Source organism: Gadus macrocephalus, chromosome 2 (assembly GCF_031168955.1).
Source record: "Gadus macrocephalus chromosome 2, ASM3116895v1".
Classification (NCBI taxonomy): domain Eukaryota; kingdom Metazoa; phylum Chordata; class Actinopteri; order Gadiformes; family Gadidae; genus Gadus; species Gadus macrocephalus.
This window is the reverse complement of record NC_082383.1, coordinates 14,255,378-14,275,214: the sequence shown is the minus strand read 5'-3', so window position 1 is coordinate 14,275,214 and position 19,837 is coordinate 14,255,378. Positions and strand designations below refer to the sequence as shown.

The 19,837-nt window shown below is 45.3% G+C and overlaps 1 protein-coding gene across 1 annotated transcript; it reads left to right on the top strand.

Moving 5' to 3' along the window:
- Window positions 1-3,808: 3,808 nt before the first annotated feature.
- Window positions 3,809-12,470, top strand: LOC132474565 (keratin, type I cytoskeletal 50 kDa-like). Its single transcript, XM_060075346.1, has 7 exons — window positions 3,809-4,165; window positions 10,014-10,502; window positions 10,955-11,037; window positions 11,189-11,345; window positions 11,626-11,787; window positions 11,874-11,999; window positions 12,120-12,470. Exons 1-7 carry the CDS (start codon window positions 3,809-3,811, stop codon window positions 12,393-12,395), a joined length of 1,650 nt encoding a protein of 549 aa, XP_059931329.1. The 3' UTR covers window positions 12,396-12,470.
- Window positions 12,471-19,837: the final 7,367 nt, after the last annotated feature.

Genomic DNA, 19,837 nt, shown 5'->3' with positions numbered 1-19,837 from the left:
CGTCTTAGGCAGTGATTTGTGAAAACCTGTAGCTTCTTTAGTAGTTTCTTTGTTGTTTTCCACGTTTCCGATCCGTACAGGAGAATGGTTTTAATGCTTGAATTGAATAGCCGTATTTTGGTCCTGAGGGTGATGTTGCGTGCTCTCCAAATGGCCCCCATCATTCCAAATGCCGCTCTTGCCTTGCCTATTCTCCTCTTAACGTCCCCTTCTGATCCACCATCACTCGCTACCTCGCTTCCCAGGTAAATGAAGGAGTCAACTTCCTCTAGTGGTTGTTGGTTTACTGTCAAGCTTGCTAGTGTCTTGGTATTGGCCTTGAGAACTTTGGTCTTCTGTGTACTAATGCGGAGGCCTGTTTCAGCTGCTCTCTGTTCTACCACTCTCAGTTTGTCCTTCATTTGTTGGTGGTTATGGGACAGGAGCGCAATATCATCTGCGAAGTCTAGGTCATCCAATTGTGTAAACGGGGTCCATTGGATACCATTTTGTCTATTATAAGTCGCTTGCCTCATGATCCAGTCTACCGCTAAAAGGAATAGTAATGGTGACAGTAAACAGCCTGTTGTGATGTTAAATGCCTCCGTCAGCTGGCCTTCATGTATGATCCTACACTGCGTTCCAGAATAGATGTTCTTGATGATGTTGATGAACTTCTCGGGTATGGCGTAGTGTCTCATGAGTTGCCAGAGCACTTCCCTATCCAGACTGTCAAATGCTTTCTCAAAGTCCAGAAATCCTGCGTAAAGCGGGGCCCTAAACTCTTGGGATTGTTCAAGGATGATTCGCAGGGTTGCTATTTGGTCGGCACATGATCTATTTGGCCTGAAACCAGCTTGGTTGTCTCGAAGCTCTGCATCCACTGCTGCCTTGAGGCGTTGTAAAATTACTCCATTTAACACTTTGCCCGGGACGGATAGAAGCATTATTCCCCTGTAATTGCCACAGAGGCTTAGGTTGCCTTTCTTGGGAATTTTAACTAGGTGGCCTCCCTTCCATTCTCCAGGCACCTCCCAGATCTTACCAAACAGGTCATATAGGATTTGTGTGGACGCTTCAACATCTGCTTTAAGAGCTTCTGCAGGTATGTTGTCAGGACCTGGTGCCTTGTTGTTCTTGCAGTGCATGATGGCATTTCTTATCTCCTTTTTTGATGGCCGCTTGCAGTCAACTGACAGGGGAACTTCTGCAGGTTGCATATTCGCCTTTATTGACGGAGGTGGTTGGTTCAGTATCTCTGAAAAGTGCTCAACCCACCTTTTCATTTGCTCTTCTTGTGTTTTCAGTGTCCTCCCTTCCTTATCCTTGACTGGGTGATTCCCTTTCTGGTATTTTTTGGTCAGCAGTCGGATGTTGTTGTATATCCCTTTGATGTTATTCTGCCTTGCAGCTTCCTCTGCTTTGTTTGTAAGCTCTTCTACAAAGTTCCTCTTGTCTCTCCGTGCACTCTTTTTGACCTCTCTATCTGCCTTACTGTACGCCTCCCCCGCTGTTTTCTTAACTGATCTTGTTTTACTATTGTTTAGTACGTTCTTTAGCTTCTTCCTTTCCTCTATTTTGCTAAGGGTCTCTGGTGAGAGCCACTCCTGGTGCGTCCTCTTCTTGAGCCCGACTGCTGCTTCACAGGCTCCTGTAAATGCCTCCTTTACTTGCTGCCAGTGGTGTTCTATCGTCCTGTGTTCCTCTTCTGTTACTTCCTTGGCTTGCAGTACTGTGTAGCGGTTTCTGAGTTCTATTCGGAAGTTGGTTTGTTTCTCTTTGGTGGCCAGTAGTGACACATTGTAGCGTTTGCCTGTTGACGTGCTGTTTTGATGTTTTTTCAGCTTAAGTTGTAGGTTAGCAACCAGTAGGTGGTGATCCGTGACTGCATCGGCCCCCCTCTTCACCCGGACATCTTGGAGGCTTCTCCTGAATCTCTTGGAGATGCAAATATGGTCTATCTGGTTCTCCGTCTTCCTGTCAGGGGAGACCCAAGTTACCCGGTGGCATGGTTTGTGAGGGAAGAGGGTTCCACCAATGACGAGACTGTGGTTGGCGCAGTGGTTGGCAAAGAGTTCTCCGTTCTCATTCATCACTCCAAGGCCATGCTTTCCCATCGCTTGCTCAAAGCCGGTGTTGTCACTGCCAACCTTAGCATTCATATCTCCCATTAAAATGGTGAGATCCTTCTCCTTACATTTCCTGATGGTTTCCTCTAGCCTTTGGTAGAAGTCCTCTTTTGCTTCATCCTCTGCTTCATTGGTGGGGGCGTAGCACTGGATGATGTTAAGGTTGATGCGTTTATGTGAAGTCCTAAAATTGGCCAGGATGATCCTCGCGCTTACTGGTTCCCACCCTAGAAGTGTTTTCCCTGCTTCCTTTGATAGCATGATTGCCACCCCGTCCGAATGAGCAGCATGATCTCCTGTGTGTCCAGAGTATATGATTGATTCACCTGATGCGAGCCGTGTTTGTCCTGCTTCCTTCCACCTAGCCTCGGCAATTCCAAGTATATGGATGCCAAATGCCTTCATTTCATTCGCGATGGTCTGCGCTTTTCCTGTGATATGCATTGAGCGTACATTCCATGTACCGATTTTTGTGATAGATTTAGGATTCAGAAACTTCCACCCTCTGGCTTCCTTTCGGCTTTCACCACAGGGCTTCATACATCTTCTAGTTGAAGGTCCTTCTCCTCCCAATTCTAAGGTGGTAGTTATATTTTTCAGTGTTTCTGTAATCAGTTTTGCTAACCTCTAAGCGGGGGATTGGCCTACCTAGAGGATGCTTTTTCTGTTGGGGTGTTGCTCCCTTAGCCTTTTTCCCTCCCAGGCCACAAGGCAGTGGTTGAACCATTCTTAGTCTGTTCCCTCCCCCCGAGACCAAGCTGCCATGGGTGACCCTACCCGGGAGCACAAGGCTCCAGACAGCATAGCTCTCAAGGTTCTTCAGGACACGCAAACCTCTCCACCGCGTTAAGGTGATGGTTCGAGGAGAGGGACGATAACAAATGCTAGAAGAAAAAAAGGCTCTTTCACAACTTGTATATCACACTACACAAGGAACAAGTATTGAGGAATAGCTGTCCAAGTTCATTTGAGAAGACATGTATGATTTCATGACTACTTTTTGACCATACCAAATTCACATAAACTGTATTACAACAATTGCAGTCAAATAAAAATATTGTCTTTTCTTCAATTTCATTAACTCAGAACAATAGGAAACTAACAACAATTTGACCATAAAAAATGCACGTGCAAAAAAATACAATAGGTTAAATTACCAGATGACACCAACAAGCGAGAAGTGAGAACTACACTGTAAACCCAAACTTGTTGTTTCAACTTAAAAATTTGAGCGTCCATGCTGCCTTGAAATTGTAGGTCAAGACAACTAAGACAATAAGTTAACTTAAATAGATATTGCTATTTGACTCAACTCCATCTTCAGTCCATATTACTTGAAACCGTTAGGTGACATTACTTAACCATGAGTCAATACTACATAAATTCAATAGTTGATTAAACTTAAATAGCATTATAAGTAACATACATTTTTTTGTTGATGCAACTACAAAACGTGAGTTGTAGGCCTACTTACATTTATGAACTGATTGAATATAAACTGCAATCAAGATTACTTAAATGTACAAGTTGATTTAACTGATATACTAGTTAGTTACTTACATTTATTAACTGATGAAAATAAAGCCCAATCAAGATAACATTTAAATGTATGAGTTGAATGTAGGAATACGTCCATGCAATTGCTACACACTAAAGAATTGACGCTGGCTTGTGCTTATGATATGGGACTGGCATATGAAATGGCTAAACAAAATGCACAGCAGTGGTCACACAAGTCGTTCAAGGCTAACGCCATTTCCATGACAGCAGCAGCGCCGAAAAAGGAGGAAAACAGGAGGCCATGTTATCGATGCAACGGAAAGGGGCACACACCAGAGGGGTGCCGCTTTAAGGAGGTGGAATGCCGGGCATGTAAAAAGAAAGGACACATCACCAAGGCTTGCAGATCCCGACCAGGAGAGAGGAAAGACAAGCAGACCAAATGGACCAAGCATTTGGATGTTACAGCGCACGCTGAGGATGACGCGACCCGGATAAAGGCAGAGGGACTCCGGCGGCAGCGGAAGACAGCGAGGGGAGCCTTCCTGACGCCGACGGTCAGCCTGAGGACATCGCCGTTTCACCGCAGAGAGAGCGCAGCGCACCGTCTGAGAAGCAAGAGCACCGGAAAGCCGGGACACCAGAGACTAAAGCAGCCTCGGGCTTTGACACAGAGTACCGGGCAGTAACGTCAGAGACATTGAACTGTTTTCAATAGGGTCTAAAGGTGTCAACACTGTTTCTGAATGTGATACAGGGATTGAAAAACCTTATTATGTGTATGTAAGGGTAAATGAGAAACCGTTAAAAATGGAAGTAGACACAGGAGCAGCCGTGTCTGCCATTTCAGAACAACTGTAGGCTACAAGCGTAGGTTTAAGAGAGCAAAGCTAATGCCTAAAAATTGTGTGCTAAGAACCTACAGTAAACACTCACTTAGCGTGAGAGGGAGTATTTCTGTTGAGGTAAAGTGTAATGGTCAAAGTGTACTTGTGGTCAAAGGTAATGGTCCAGCTTTGTTGGGGAGGGAATGGATCAAAAAGCTAAACCTAGATTGGTCCTGAGCACCTGAGAGTTTTGAGGAGCTTTGTAACAGGTCCCCTGAGGTGTTTCAGCCCACTCTAGGCAAGGTGACAGGGATAAAAGCTAAACTTCATGACGTGACAGGGGCCATTCCCAAGTTTTGCAAACTATCAGGAGGTGAACGATTCACAAAGCTTGGTTTATCACAAGCATACCAACAAGTAGAGCTAGAATAGAGTTCTAAACAGTACTTGACCATAAACACACACAAAGGGCTGTACCAAGTAAACAGGCTGCCCTATGGTGTGGCCAGTGCACCTGCAATATTCCAAAAGCTAATGGATCAAGTTCTGCAGGGCATAGATGGTGTAATCTGTTATTTAGATGACATATTGATCATAGGCCAGGACTCAGAATCACACAGGAAAAACCTGGAAGAAGTGCTGAAAATACTAAAAAACCAATACCTCAGGGTTAACAAAAATAAATGTGCCTTCTTTCAGCACAGTGTATTATTTGGGACATGTCATTGATGCAGAGGGAATTCACCCAATGCAAGAAAAATGTGAAGCTATTGCTAAGGCAGCCGTTCCCACAACTACCACTGAGCTTAAGTCTTTCTTATCACTGCTGAGTTATTATGGAAAGTTCATTCCAAACCTTTCTACCATAATAGGTAGAAAGGTTTGGATGACAGGGTTACTGCAGAAAGATGTAAAGTGGGAGTGGTCAGCATCACGCCAGAAGGCATTTGAGGAAGCTAAAAAACAGCTTATGTCTAACAGAGTCCTTGTTCACTACAACTCAGACCTGCCACTTATACTAGCTTGTGATGCTTCACCAGTAGGGGTAGGTGCAGTGATCTCACACAAAATGCCGGACGGCAGTGAAAAACCAGTAGCTTTTGCGTCTCGGATGCTTACCAGCGCTGAGAAAAACTATTCACAGATAGAAAAATAAGCACTTGGCCTGGTTTTTGGAGTACTGACATTTCATGAATACTTGTATGGTCGTAAGTTTACACTGATAACAGACCATAAGCCATTACTGAAGATCTTAGGGTCCAAAAACAGGGGTACCTCCCTTAGCTGCAGCTAGGATGCAGAGATGGTCCTTGAATTTAGCTGCTTATACCTATGAGATACAGTACAAACGATCTGAAGATCATGGAAATGCGGACGCATTATCAAGACTACCAATAACAGACGACAGTTTTCCCACACCAAACCCAGTATTCAGAGTGTCTTATTTAGACAGTCTGCCTTTAACGGCAAAAGATATTGCACAGGAAACAAAGAGACCCTGTACTAGCTAAAGTAAAGCAACATATTTTGTCAGGTTGGCCAAAGTATGTTCCAGATGAGGCTTTAAAACCATATGCAAAACGCAAGTTGGACCTTACTGTTGAAGAGGGCTGTGTACATTTGGGTTTTCGGGTGGTCATACCAGAAAAGCTGCAAAGCAGGTTATTGGCAGAATTACATGACAGCCACTGGGGCGTGGTGAGAATGAAGTCTCTCTCCAGAAGCTTATTTTGGTGGCCTACACTTCATGAGGATATTGAAAATGAGGTAAATCAGTGTGACATATGTAAGCAGCGGCGTAGCATGCCTGCCACAGCACCTGTGCATACATGGAGAGGGGCCTCAGATCCATGGCAGAGAATACACCTTGATTTTGCAGAAGTCAAAAAGGAAATGTTTCTTGTGGTTATGGATGCATATGCTCGCTGGCCTGAAATAGTACACAAGCAAACCATTACAGCCAGCAAAACTATTGAAGCATAAAGAAACCTTTTTGCAGCATATGGTTTACCAAAAGAGGTGGTGTCAGATAATGGACCGCAATTTACTTCAGGTGAATTTGAGACATTCCTTAAAATGAATGCTGTTAAGCACATTAAAACTCCAGCTCCAGCCTCAAACGGATTGGCTGAAAGACTGGTCCAAAACTTTAAAAGGTCTTTAGCCAAGAACAGAGCAGTGGGTGGCATGACGTTGCAGCATTGTATCGCTAACTTCTAATATGGCTACAGGAACATGCCACATACAACAACTAAGAAAAAAACAGCAGAGCTGTTTCTTAAAAGAAAGTTCCGGACTAGACTTTCGATAGAGAAACCAGAAGTTTCTCCATCGTTCCACGCAGGTAGTTTTCCAAAACAGTCAGAGATCAAAAGGAAAGTTCGAACTTTCTCTATGGGTCAGGCTGTGCTTGTTAAAAACTACAGGGGAGGAGAGAAGTGGTTGGATGGTGTAATAACTGATGTTTTGGGTCCTGTAACTTACTTGGTGTCTACATGGGATATGTGTAAAAAGACATGTAAATCAGATGCTGGATGCAAAGAAAAATAATGCCATTCCAGAAAAGACTATGAGTAACACTGAAGGAAACTGGGATTACCACATTGATCCTGGAGATGACATGAGTGACATTGACACTGTTCCTGCTGTCTGTGAGCAGATGCATGAGAACCACCGAAGCTCAAGGGAGACTGAACGAGCTCACGAAAACACTTCAAGTCCAGGATGCACGGAGCGCCCTAAAAGGAATGTGCGCTCTCCTCAGCGTTTGGACTTGAAAAAGAAAGAGACTTTTAAAAGAAAAGTCATGTTACAGAAATGCATTATTATTTGTACACAGGGGAAGTTGTTTTAAATACCTGGTAGGCGTGTATATTTATTTGCTTTGGTATTTTTTGTACCAGGATAATTGTTGTTCAAAATAAGGGTACAAAAGAAAAAAAAGAAAATGTTAAGTTTAAAGCTACAGGGGAGGAGCTGTGGTGTTTGAATGGAAAACATGTTATATCCTGTTATGCCTGTAGGGGGCGCGGTAGAATCTAACTAGCTGTGTAACCATATGTGGCCAGAAGAAGCCACTCTGTAAGAGGAACAGACATGTTCATGTTGCTGTATGCCTGCTATTAAAGTAGCCACGTTTCTATGCATATTCCTCTCTGTCGTTTTTTCATCATAAGTATCCACACAGTCTGTAGAGACTAATGTTGTTTTTGGCGTCCTGTTTTAATTTGAGTTTTAGTCTAGTCTTTACGTCAAGCTGTCATTTTAGTTTTTATTAGTTTTAGTCACGTTCATACTCTTTTCAGTCTAGTCAAGTTTCAGTCGACTAAAAGTCTGAGCATTTTAGTCTTATTTTAGTCAGAATTATCCATGACTATTTTAGTCTAGTTTTAGTTAAAGCAAATTGTATTAGTCACTTTTGTGTAATGCAATTCTATTTAACTCAGTCAATATAGGCTACCTACCTAGTAGTATTGACAAAACCAACATTTTATTTTTGCCAAACCCATTTCACAATTCAAACAAGGTAATCCTATTATTATATTATTGTTACCTTATAGACTCAAGAATACACCCATTCCAGAAACGGAAGACACTCTGATATGAATTTACAACGTATTTATTTTACCAACGAACCGTCCACATTAGAACGGCAAATTCCAACAATGAAAAGGATACTTTTCCAAAAAGATCGCTGAGGTGGATAAATATGAAAACGCTGGGTTCGCGTTGTAGTGTGGTCAGGATAGACGGAGGCTTTCAGATACGATGGCGTTTGGTTGCCATGACACTGCCATGACACTGCCACAAGCTTGCGCTCATCTAAAAAAAAAAAAGCCAGGTGAAATGGAAATTATGATTTCTCTGTGCAATGTACTATGTATCTTCAGTTACAAGTTGTACGTTTTTATATTTATCCGGATTAGTGTGGACAGGGCCTTAAGTTTTCATTAACGCTACCACCACCGCTGCGTCTTGTGAATCTAAATACTGCCGCGACGAGCTGGGATTCAGGAAGTAACGTAACCTGATACAGCCCCAGAAATAAATAAAAAAAGCAATTTTTCTGTTTTGTAAAACACATTTAGTCTCGTTTTTATTCGTCAACAATATTGCATAATGAATTTATTTATAGTTATTGTCACATGACCAGCATTTACGTTGCGTCTCGTCTCGTTTTCCTCACATGATAAAGGGTCGTTGACGAGGATATTTAGTCATAATTTTCATTGACAAAAGCAACACTAGTAGAGACACAACAACCCTCAACGTGACAGTGGTGGCTTTTTGGTCAGACATGTCAAAGAGATTAATGAACTTGGTGAAATAGTCCTTGACGACTAAAGCATTTCGGCTGCCTTTAGAAAATCGTAGAAACTGTACTGAGACTCTAACTGTCATTAAGGTCTTTACAAATACAACTTGACTTCAAAAAGTTGGTGCTTTCAATAAATATTTGTTTTCTTCACTCAATGGTGACAACCATTTTTTATTTGGGTTGTGACTCGCAGATTTTCCACAAAATACAATAATTTTATGCAATTGAACTTCTATGTGTGCCTGCAGGCACAAACACGCACACGCACAGGCACGCACACACACACACACACACACACACACACACACACACACACACACACACACACACACACACACACACACACACACACACACACACACACACACACACAGGCGCAGATGGACACTAACACACACACACACTGACACGTTGTCAGTACGCAAGGCAAGTCAAGGCAATCACTCAACGGCATAGTTTCCAAAAGATACCTTGACCAAGTACAGAGTAGCTAAGGTAATCAGAACATTTTCAAATTCAAGACCAATTTGTGCTTCATACAACCACTGTTAAGCTTTTGTTCTTTGAAGCCTTTCTTGTCCTCTCTTTCATCTGCCTGAAAGACAACACTGCTCCATTGTGGTCTCACACTAAGTAAACTATAGTCTGTTGGCAGAATTACGCATCTCCTTTCAAACCGGTATTGAGACAAGTAGAGACTAGACGTATGGAATCCATACATGAAACAACATACATGTGTGTGTGTGTGTGTGTGTGTGTGTGTGTGTGTGTGTGAGTGTGTGTGTGTGTGTGTGTGTGTGTGTGTGTGTGTGTGTGTGTGTGTGTGTGTGTGTGTGTGTGTGTGTGTGTGTGTGCGCCTGTGTGTGTATGTAATTTGTGTCTTGGCCAATTTACTCTGACATTTGGGACGGGTAAATGGACATAAGGAGGCCCCATACATTTTTTTCAGAAGGAATGCCAGAAGATTCTGAGGCCATTAAAGATACATAAACCTCAGCTTACCACATATTTTAAATAGCGCCTGTTCCTTGGAAATACGTAACATTCCACCTCTTGGGGACGTAAGTGTTGTGTGTGTGTGTGAGTAAAGAAGTGTGAAAGACTGTGTGTGTGTGTGTATGTGTGTGTGTGTGCGTGTATTTGTGTTTGTTTGTGTGTCTGTGTGGATGCAGAAAGTTTAGCATTTTTGGAAGCGCATGTCAGCGCTTGTGTGTGTGTCCGAATTTCAAACATTTGCCCACAGGGCTGGGGGTTGGGTAGGTGTTTTCGTGGCATAAAAGGAGCGATGTCCAACCACTTGACACCAGTTCTCTTCTCCTCTCAGAGCAGACAGACCCTCACACAGCAGCCATGACTTCCTCCTTCTCTCGTTCCTACGGTGGATCCGGCGGCAGCCGCCTGGGCTCCATGCGGGCCGGAAGCGTGTACGGTGGCGCCGGAGGCAGCGGGGTCCGCATCTCCAGCACCAACGCCTCCAGGTCCTTCGGGGCCGCCGGGGCCGGCTCTGGCTTTGCATCTGGTGGATCGGGCTTCCAGCTGTCGGACGCCCTGGACATCAACGAATCTAAGAAGGCCACCATGCAGAACCTGAATGACCGCCTGGGCAGCTACCTGGAGAAGGTGCGCACCCTGGAGAGGGCCAACGCTGATCTGGAGGCGAAGATCCACCAGTTCTTGTTGAACAAGACCTCGGTGGAGACTCATGACTGCACCGCCCACAAGGCCACCATCAGGCTCCTTCAGGAGCAGGTGAGACCACTTCAAGCCTGACATCATGAGTACATACAGTTGTAATACCGTGTGAGCTTTTTTTAACTACTTTGTATTAAGATGAAAGCAATAAGGTCGTTGTTAGATGAAGTCAATTCAAATGATGGGCAATCCCATGTCTGTGTCTCAATTAATGTGTGATGTTTGATGATGTCTTGTCAAACAAAGACCTAATCTATGACAGAAAGACCAGGTGAGACATTTGAGGCTGTTTTCTTCGAGGAAGCAGGCCAAGCACAGCTCTGTATTCCGCATGTTTGTATAGCCACGCCCTAAAGTATTCCCTGGGGCAAACTGAACTAGTTTGACAGAACAGAAAACAGTGCAAACTTGAACTTACTTTACATAAATATTAAGTAAATAATTTGAGCAATTAAAAAGTGGATAAGATAATTCAATATTGCACGAATAAATGTTGTTCCTCATTACAGATAATTGATGCAACCCGCTCAAGAGGAGCAGTCATTCTGGCTATTGACAATGCTACGCTTGCCGCAGAAGACTTCAGGGTTAAGTCAGTACATCAGCAGAAGCAACACTGAATGTTATACATATATGTAGCATTAAATTATTATTAATATAACTTTTTTTTGAGAAATAACATAATTTGAGTAATATTTCAAAAAAGTTTGTACAAAACTGTTTTACTTTGGTTTTGATTGCAGGTATGACAATGAGCTCAACATGCGTCAAAGTGTGGAGGCAGACATTGCCGGACTCAAGAGGCTCTATGACGAGCTGACCATGAGCAGAGCTGACCTAGAGATGCAGGTTGAAGGGCTGAGGGAGGAGCTTATTCAAATCAAGAGAAACCACGAAGAGGTAAGGGGCTGTGAACATGTATTTCAGAGAGGACTATGTGGCCATGCAGACAATGGTCAAAAATTAAGTAATCAATGACCAAAATCACATCATTTCATCACTTCATGTTCCATGACGATGACCACTCCCCTGAAAAATATAAAATAGCACCTGTCGGCACAAACACATCGAGGTGTTTTACGACAGAATGATTGCTTCCACCAGGACCACTAACATGGCTAGGAATGGCATTCAATCATTGGATGAGACTTTTGACCCAAGCTGCCCTTTCTTTCTACAGGACCTTCTACTTGCACGTTCCAGTATTGGAGGTCAGGTGAACGTGGAAGTGGACGCCGCACCACAGGAGGATATGTCCGTCACCCTGGCAACAATGAGGGAGCACTATGAGTCCGTTGCCAACAAGAACCGCAAGGCACTGGAAGTCTGGTTCCAAGCCAAGGTAGACCTACCTTCCCTTACCTAATACTGAATCCAATATGAAATGGATATGATTTTGTATTTATTCTTTGTGGTTTTCGTTTTCAGTCAGAGGAGCTGAACAGAGAAGTTTCTGTCAGCACTGAAACACTCCAAAGCTCTCGTTCTGAGATCACCGAGGTCAAACGCACCCTACAGAGCCTGGAGATTGAGCTCCAGTCCCAATTAAGCATGGTGGGTTCCCAAGTTCCATTTTTAAGTTGATTCAGTCTCAATTCACCCTGATTCCTCCTTGAATAGTGAAGCCATTGGAATTTTTCATCAATACACTTTCTCCTTGGTTGTGTTCTACAGAAAGCATCTCTTGAAGGCACCGTGGGAGATACACAGGGCAGGTATGGCAACATGCTGGCAGGCTACCAGAGACAGGTGACGGCTCTGGAGGAACAGCTGGGAGACCTGAGGGCCGGCCTGGCTAACCAGAGAGAACAGTACCAGATGCTGCTGGACATCAAGACCAGGCTTGAGCTGGAGATCGCTGAGTACAGGAGGCTGATGGACGGAGAGCTGTCTGATTCTACTTCTTCTACTACTACTAGAACTTATACTACTACTACTATTGTTCAATAAATCTTACACTTACTTGTGCCTAAACTATGTACCGTTCACAGAAATCTGAAAAATAAAACTTTTCTGAGGAACTGACATGAGACTTAATTTCTTTGGTAATTTGCTTTTCATTGAGTTTTCATTTACAGAACATAAACAAAGGTGGTACATATATCCACAGGACATCAAAACAAACAAAAACATTAGGGAGAGGATCTATTTGTAATCCAAGAAAGTCTATTTATTTTTATGCTTATATACACACACTACACACACATAAGTACGTTGCCATTCTTTATCATGGTTACTTATGTCTTTCTAAAGCCATTTCCTTGTGATAGCATTTTTGCATGCCACCAACAAAACCCGAAACAGGTATTTATCACACTTTGTTACAAAAAGCTCTTCCAAATCTCCCAGGCACAATATTTTCTCTTAAATCTCTTAAAGACTGTCACCAATATGCCCTGGACACTTCTCCAAAATGGAGCCACAGAGGCACAATTCCAGAAAATGTGAAAGTTATTGGCCAATGCACAGAGGCGCCGCGTCCCATTAGGCATACCAGGCAATTGCTTGGGGCCCCGGGCCACAACTAGGGCCCCCAAAAGCCCCCCCCCCCCCAAAAAAAAAAAAAAAAAAAGTTAATCTATTGGCCACGTCTTCACCCCCCCCCCCCCCCCCCCGCCCCCCCTCGTCAACAATCGCTCCGTACCCCCCCCCCCCCCGTCAACAATCGGCCCCCTAAGAATTCTTGCTTGGGGCCCCCACACTACCTCGCAACGCCCCTGCCAATGCATGTCCACAGGACCTCCACCATGTGGTCTGATTAGAATATTTACTCTTTTACACCGGAGTAACATGGGTGAGCTTGTTGTTACAGATTGCTGTCTACAGATCCTTTCCCATTCTTCCAGTGTAATGTGAAACCTCCCTCTGCTTCCCACCTTATTTAAATATGCAAATGATGGTATTTTTTAGTTTCTTGGCAGCAAGTCAGTTTTGTTCCCGATGGGTGTTGGCCTCTGCCAGGGCTGTGCTTTGTCACCAATCCTGTTTGTGATATTCACAGACCGGATATCGAGGCGTAGTCTTGGTGGGGAAGGGTTGCAGTTCGTTTGTTTGAGGATCTCATTACTGCTTTTTGCAGACGATGTGGTCTTGATGGCATCATCGGCCTGTGACCTTCAGCACTCACTGGATCAGCTCGCAGACGGGTGTGAAGCGGCTGGGATGAGGATCAGCACCGCTAAATCTGAGGTCATGACTCTCAGCAGGAAACCAGTAGATTGCATACTCCGGGTAGTATATTATTCCTTAGCCCAAGGAGTACAAGTACCTCGGGGTCTTGTTCGCGACTGAGGGTACAATGGAGCGTGAGATTGGCATGAGAATTGGAGCAGCGGGGGCGGTATTGCGTTCGCTTTACCGCACCATTGTGACGAAAAGAGAGCTGAGCGGCAAGGCAAAGATCTCAATCTACCGGTCGATCTTCGTTCCTACCCTCACCTATGGTCATGAAGGATGGGTTATGACCGAAAAGGGCGAGATTACGGGTATAAGCGGCTGAGATGAGTTTTCTCAGGAGGGTGGCTGGCGTCTCACTTAGGATTAAGGTGAGAAGCTCAGCCATCTGGATTGCAGCCGCTGCAACTCTGCTTAGAAAGGAGTCAGTTGAGGTGGTTCGGGCATCTAGTAAGGATGTCCACTGGGTGCCTCCCTTTGGAGATACTGGAACTGGAGACTCATGACGGCACCGCCCACAAGGCCACCATCAGGCTCCTTCAGGAGCAGGTGAGACCACTGCATGCCTGACATCATGAGTACATACAGTTATCATACAGTTTGTGGTATGGCAACATGCTGGCAGGATACCAGAGACAGGTGACGGCTCTAGAGGAACAGCTCGGAGACCTGAGGGCAAGCCTGGCTAACCAGAGAGAACAGTACCAGATGCTGCTGGACATCAAGACCAGGCTGGAGTTGGAGATCGCTGAGTACAGGAGGCTGATGGATGGAGAGCTGTATGATGCTACTGCTACTGCTATTATAACTACTACTACTACCATATTAAAATAAATCGTACACTCACTTGTGCCTGTTCCGTTCACAGAAATCCGAAAAATAAAACTTCTGCTGAGGAACTGACATGAGCCTTTATATGAGATATCTTGTGTGTTCCTACGATGATATTTTGTGCTTGGCCGAAGATTATTCTCCTATCTCGACCCGAGAATTTATCTATGGCCACCTACATTGAGGAGAACCCTAGCGGCAGGCCATATAATAATAATAATAATAATAAATGTTATTTATAATGCACTTTATATTCAAGAATCTCAAAGTGCTTCAGAGAAAAAAAAAATAACAAAAAACTATTAAAAGGGGAACCTCAAAGAAAGTTTAGCTAAATGCTCTTTTAAAGAGATGGGTTTTGAGGTTCCGTTTAAAAAGAGCTGTAGTCTGTGGAGCCCTCAGGTGGTCAGGGAGGGCGTTCCATAGTCTAGGGGCAGCAGCAGAAAAGGCCCGATCACCCATGGTGCACAGCTTCGTATGTCGGGTTTGGAGGGTGTGAGTGGATCCTGAACGGAGTGTACGTGAGTTTGTCGGGGGGGTGAGGAGTTCCTGAAGGTAGTGGGGGGCAAGTCCGTGAAGGCACTGGTGGGTGAGGAGGGAGACCTTGTACTCAATTCTGAGTGGGACAGGGAGCCAGTGCAGTGATTTCAGGATGGGGGTGATGTGGTCATGCTTGCGCACCCTCATCAGGACCCTGGCAGCACTGTTTTGAATTTATTGGAGCCTCTGGATGCTCTTGCCAGGGATCTCAATGAGGAGTGCATTGCAGTAGTCCAACCTGGAGGAGACAAAGGCATGGACGAGCTTCTCTGCATCAGCCAGGGTGAGTGATTGGCGGAGTTTGGCGATGTTCCTGAGGTGGTATAAAGCTGTCTTACAGAGGTGTTTGATGTGGGTGTCAAAATTAAGTTGTGGGTCCATTTTAACACCGAGGTTGGTGACGGATGTGGAAAGGGGGATGTTTTTGCCAGAGAAGGTGATATTGGTGATGGTGGGGGAGCGGAGCTGATGTGGCGTGCCAACAAGGATGGCTTCCGTTTTATGGCTGTTAAGTTGTAGGAAGTTGAGCTTCATCCACGCCTCTATCTCCTCCAGGCAGGTGGTCAGTGTGGATGTTGGCAGAGGGGCAGAAGAAGTGGGGGTTGTCCTGATGTAGAGCTGTGTATCATCAGCATAGCAGTGGTAAGATAAGCCATGCCTGCTAATGACACTACCCAGGGGGAGCATGTACAGTGAGAACAGTGTGGGGCCCAACACCGAGCCCTGGGGGACACCGCAGGTGACGTTGTTGGTGTGTGATTTTGCTTTGCCCAGGGCAACGTGCTCAGTTCTGTCAGTGAGGTACGAGGTGAACCAGTTCTTTACATTTCCTGATAGTCCAATGGTGTATTGCAGGCGGTGAAGGAGAATATTGTGGTCAACCGTATCAAAAGCAGCTGTTAAGTCCAGGAGGATGAGGAGAGATGGGGAGCCGGTGTCTGCTGCCATCAGGAGGTAATTTGTGACCCTGACCAAGGCTGTTTCTGTACTGTGGCCATAGCGGAAACCAGACTGGAATTTTTCAAACAAGTGATGTTGTATGAGGTGATCCTGGAGTTGTGCTGCAACTGTTTTTTCCAGAACTTTTGACAGAAATGGGAGATTTGAGATGGGCCTGTAGTTGGAGAGGACTTCTGGATCAAGGGTAGGTTTTTTTAATGTTGGTCTGATGACAGCAGTTTTTAATGCAGATGGGATATGGCCGGCCAGGAGGGAGTGGTTAATGATATTGGTGATGAGTGGAGAGACAGCAGAGATGTTGGCCTTCAGCAGAGCTGTAGGGAAGGGGTCTAGTGCACAGGTGGATGGCTTCATTTTCCTGATGACGTCCTCCACCTCTTCCTTTGTGATGCTGGAGAAGGAGCAGAGGGTCTGGACAGAGTCAATCGTTGGGTCAGCAGTTGGAAGGGGCAGGGCAGTAGTGGTGGAGAGGTGTGAGCGGATGTTATTCACTTTTTGTTTAAAAAAGTTGATGTGCATGTTGCACCTCTCCGTGGTGACATCAGATTGGGATGGTAATGGGGGTTTGAGAAGGTGATGGATAGTTGAAAAGAGCTGTTTGGAGTTACCAGGGCTATTGTTGATTATTGCGGAATAGAACCTGGACCGTGCATTATTCAGGGCTTCAGCATATGCCCTCCTGTGTTCCCTGTATGCCTGTTTGTAAACGGTCAGACCAGAGGCCTTGAGTCACCGCTCAAGGACATGCCCAGCAGCCTTCATTGTATGTAGTTCACTGGTGTACCAGGGTGCGGAGCGCGAGAAGGAGACTGACCTCGATGTTAAGGGGGCGTGGAGATCGAGGAGACTGCTCAGGGACTGGTTGTATAAGTCCACTGAGTCAGCAACAGAGAGGGAGTCAGTTGAGCCAGAGGAGAGATGTTGAAGGTCCAGGGCCAGGGCATCCATGTTGATATTTTTCACATTCCTGAAGTGGATCTGCCGCTTTGGTTTGGTGTGGGAGGAAGGAAAAGGGAGCTCCATTGAAACAACTCTGTGATCCGAGACGCCAAGATCATAGACCTGTAGGTTGCTGATGGGGGCGGAGTTTGAGATGACCAGGTCAATTGTGTGTCCTCTGGAGTGTGTGGGGGCATCAACATGTTGTTGTAGGTTGAGGGAGTCTGGCAGCTGAAGAAAATCAGCAGCGGGCTGGCATGAGGGGGTGTCAACATGAATATTTAAATCACCCAGAATGATGGTATTGGCAGAGGTAGTACAGAGTGTTGTGAGGAGATCAGACATTTCCGGGATGAAAGCAGAGTTGGGTTTTGGGGGCCTGTATATGAGTAGAACAGTCATGGGATGGGGGGGCTTGCATGTGAATGCAAGACATTCAAAGGAGGAAGTTGTAGGCAGCACCATGGGGGACAACTCCAGGTCCTGTTTGTGGATGACAGCTAGGCCACCACCGCGTCCAGTTCTGCGGGCTGCCTCCAAGTAACTGTAGCCTGGGGGACAGGCTTCGTTTAGGGCAGAGTAAACCTCTGGCTGGTGCCAGGTTTCTGTTAGACACATGAAGTCAAGTCCTTTTTCCCTGATATGCTCTTCAATCAAGCTGGATTTATTATTTAAGGATTGAGTGTTGAAAAGTTCAAATTTAACCAGTGACTGTGGAGTTATTCTCTGTACAGGTCGCAGAGCCTTAAAATCCACTCCGCGCAGGTTGGAATCCACTCCATGAAATCTATCCAGCCGGGAGTGCGGGGATCTCGCGATGTTACGTCTTTTGCCCTCAGCCGTCTCAGCGGACCTAATGGATGTGATGAAGCCGGCAGGCTGACCATAAATAAAGTTTCTCCCTGAGCCTCTGTGGATATATCGAGGTCTACGCAATAGTCCTAGCTGCTTAATGGTGGAAATACAGGGTGGGATGGAGCGATTGTTGTACTTCAGCAGCTGTGGGGCGAAGTACGTCAACATCGAACCTGATGTTGAGTGATGTTTGCCTGTTTGTAGCTAGGTACGGACCCGACGCATCTGGGGAAGAGCTGGGAGGCAGTGCAGAAAATCCACGAGACAGTAGAGACAGCTTAGCAGGTTGACCAGGGCATATTCCTCACCAGCAGCTGGTTGCACCAGCAGAACGTAAGGTCCAACTTAGGCTACGTTGAACGTAAATCGCCCAAACGTTCGACTTTACACTCTACTAAAAAAATAGCAGTTGCACCAAGCAGATAGTTTCGACGTAACACTAAGTTATAACTTATCTTCTACACCTCCCCTCTAGCTGGTGTAAGTTCCATATAAGATAAAGAACCGTTAAAAGAAAAAAACGTTTAAAGATTTCAACACTAACGCAGGGTAAAGATGGCTATTCGTTTTGAGCAATGGGAAGAGGAGTTTCAACGCGGTTTGCGCCGGGAACGGATTGTCCGTGACCGTATCGATCCATTTCTTTATTACGATGATGTAGAATTATATGCGCGATTTCGGTTTTGCCAGGCGGAATTACTCAGAATAACCGGCCTTCTGGACAACGACCTGCGGCACAACACCAACCGAAATTCGGCTCTAAGTCCAGCGATGCAAGTGTGTTTGGCTCTGAGATATTTTGCCACTGGGTCTTTTCAAAACCTAGTTGGTGACTCGGTCCATGTGCACAAGTCTACTGTCTGCAGAGCGGTTCGAGCTGTGGCAGTGTCTCTGTGCACACAGCAAATTCATGGGTGTTATATTTCCGGCGTTTTGACAAATTAACGACGTCGCAGTGATAACTGTTGTACTATCTACACTAATGGTGTAGCTTCAATTAAACGTCATCGTTGATTGGCAGCGTTAGTGTCAATCAACACCTATTCGGTGTTGGGAGTTCCATCCGGGGTATTTTACATCCACCTGAATCTTCCGCCAAGAAGTCCGCCATTACTTCGCCTGAAACTGATGCGTGAGCACGACGTGGTCCATAGTTCTGTGGTAAGTAAGTTATGTTTATTGAGTCTACGTTTGAAAAACGTCGATCGATAAAGAACCAGTATTTGTCTGTTGCTTTTTCCGATGTATAAATGTGATTTTGCTTTTTATAAAACGCTAGGTTTGAACAATGTAGGCCTACCATGCCACGATACCTTTCCCGCTCGAAGTCAAACGTAAAGTTAAGTCGAGGCTGAATTAAAAGTACATGTTTTTCTAAATGTTGCTCATCAACGAGGTTGTAAAGTAGTAAATTCGGGATATTCAATGATATGAATCTTAAGGACTGCGCCGTCGGGTTCTCGACTCTCTGGTACTTCCACACATGTCCATCATGGCCGAGATAACCCCACACCACCACGGTGTGGGGTTATCTCGGCCGTGTTGGAGAAGGAACTGAGGGAAAGGAACGTTGGCTTTGACTCTCTAAAGTCCAGAGACTGAACCGTTACATGGAGGAGGAAGGGGCGAAGTCCACATGTTATTTCTCCGACGCTCTGTTGTTCCGACCTCTCGTCGTATGCGGACGAGTCCAGCCGGAGGAGTCCGCATACGACCGAGAGGTCGGAACAGAGCGTTGAATACCTTTCCACCAATTCCTTCAACACCATAGCCGAGATAACTTCCACTGTGAGTCTTTACTTGTTGTAGAAGTACCAGAGAGTCGGGAGAACCCGGCGGCGCAATGAATGAATAAAGACCGTAAACACGGAAGAAAAAAACTTTTATTTTTAGGTGACATGGAGAGACGTGAGCGTAACAGGTGTATCAGTTCACACCGCCACCGTCGGAATGTCTGAATGTTTCTTTATTAGAACAAGCACAACCACCAACACTCCCGGAGCAGTGAGCCCAGCGCAGCCTCCCGAAGCCCCGGCGGGAGGCTTGCCAGATCGGGCCCGATTTCTCGCCCTAGCGCGCTGCAGCTAGGGTTG

Excerpts from the sequence above, each read along its gene's own strand:
- LOC132474565 (XM_060075346.1), top strand. The coding sequence starts at position 3,809 with ATGGCTAAACAAAATGCACAGCAGTGGTCACACAAGTCGTTCAAGGCT. Across the intron at positions 10,503-10,954 it reads TCAGGCTCCTTCAGGAGCAG|ATAATTGATGCAACCCGCTC; the intron begins GTGAGACCACTT and ends TCCTCATTACAG. Across the intron at positions 12,000-12,119 it reads TCCAGTCCCAATTAAGCATG|AAAGCATCTCTTGAAGGCAC; the intron begins GTGGGTTCCCAA and ends TGTGTTCTACAG.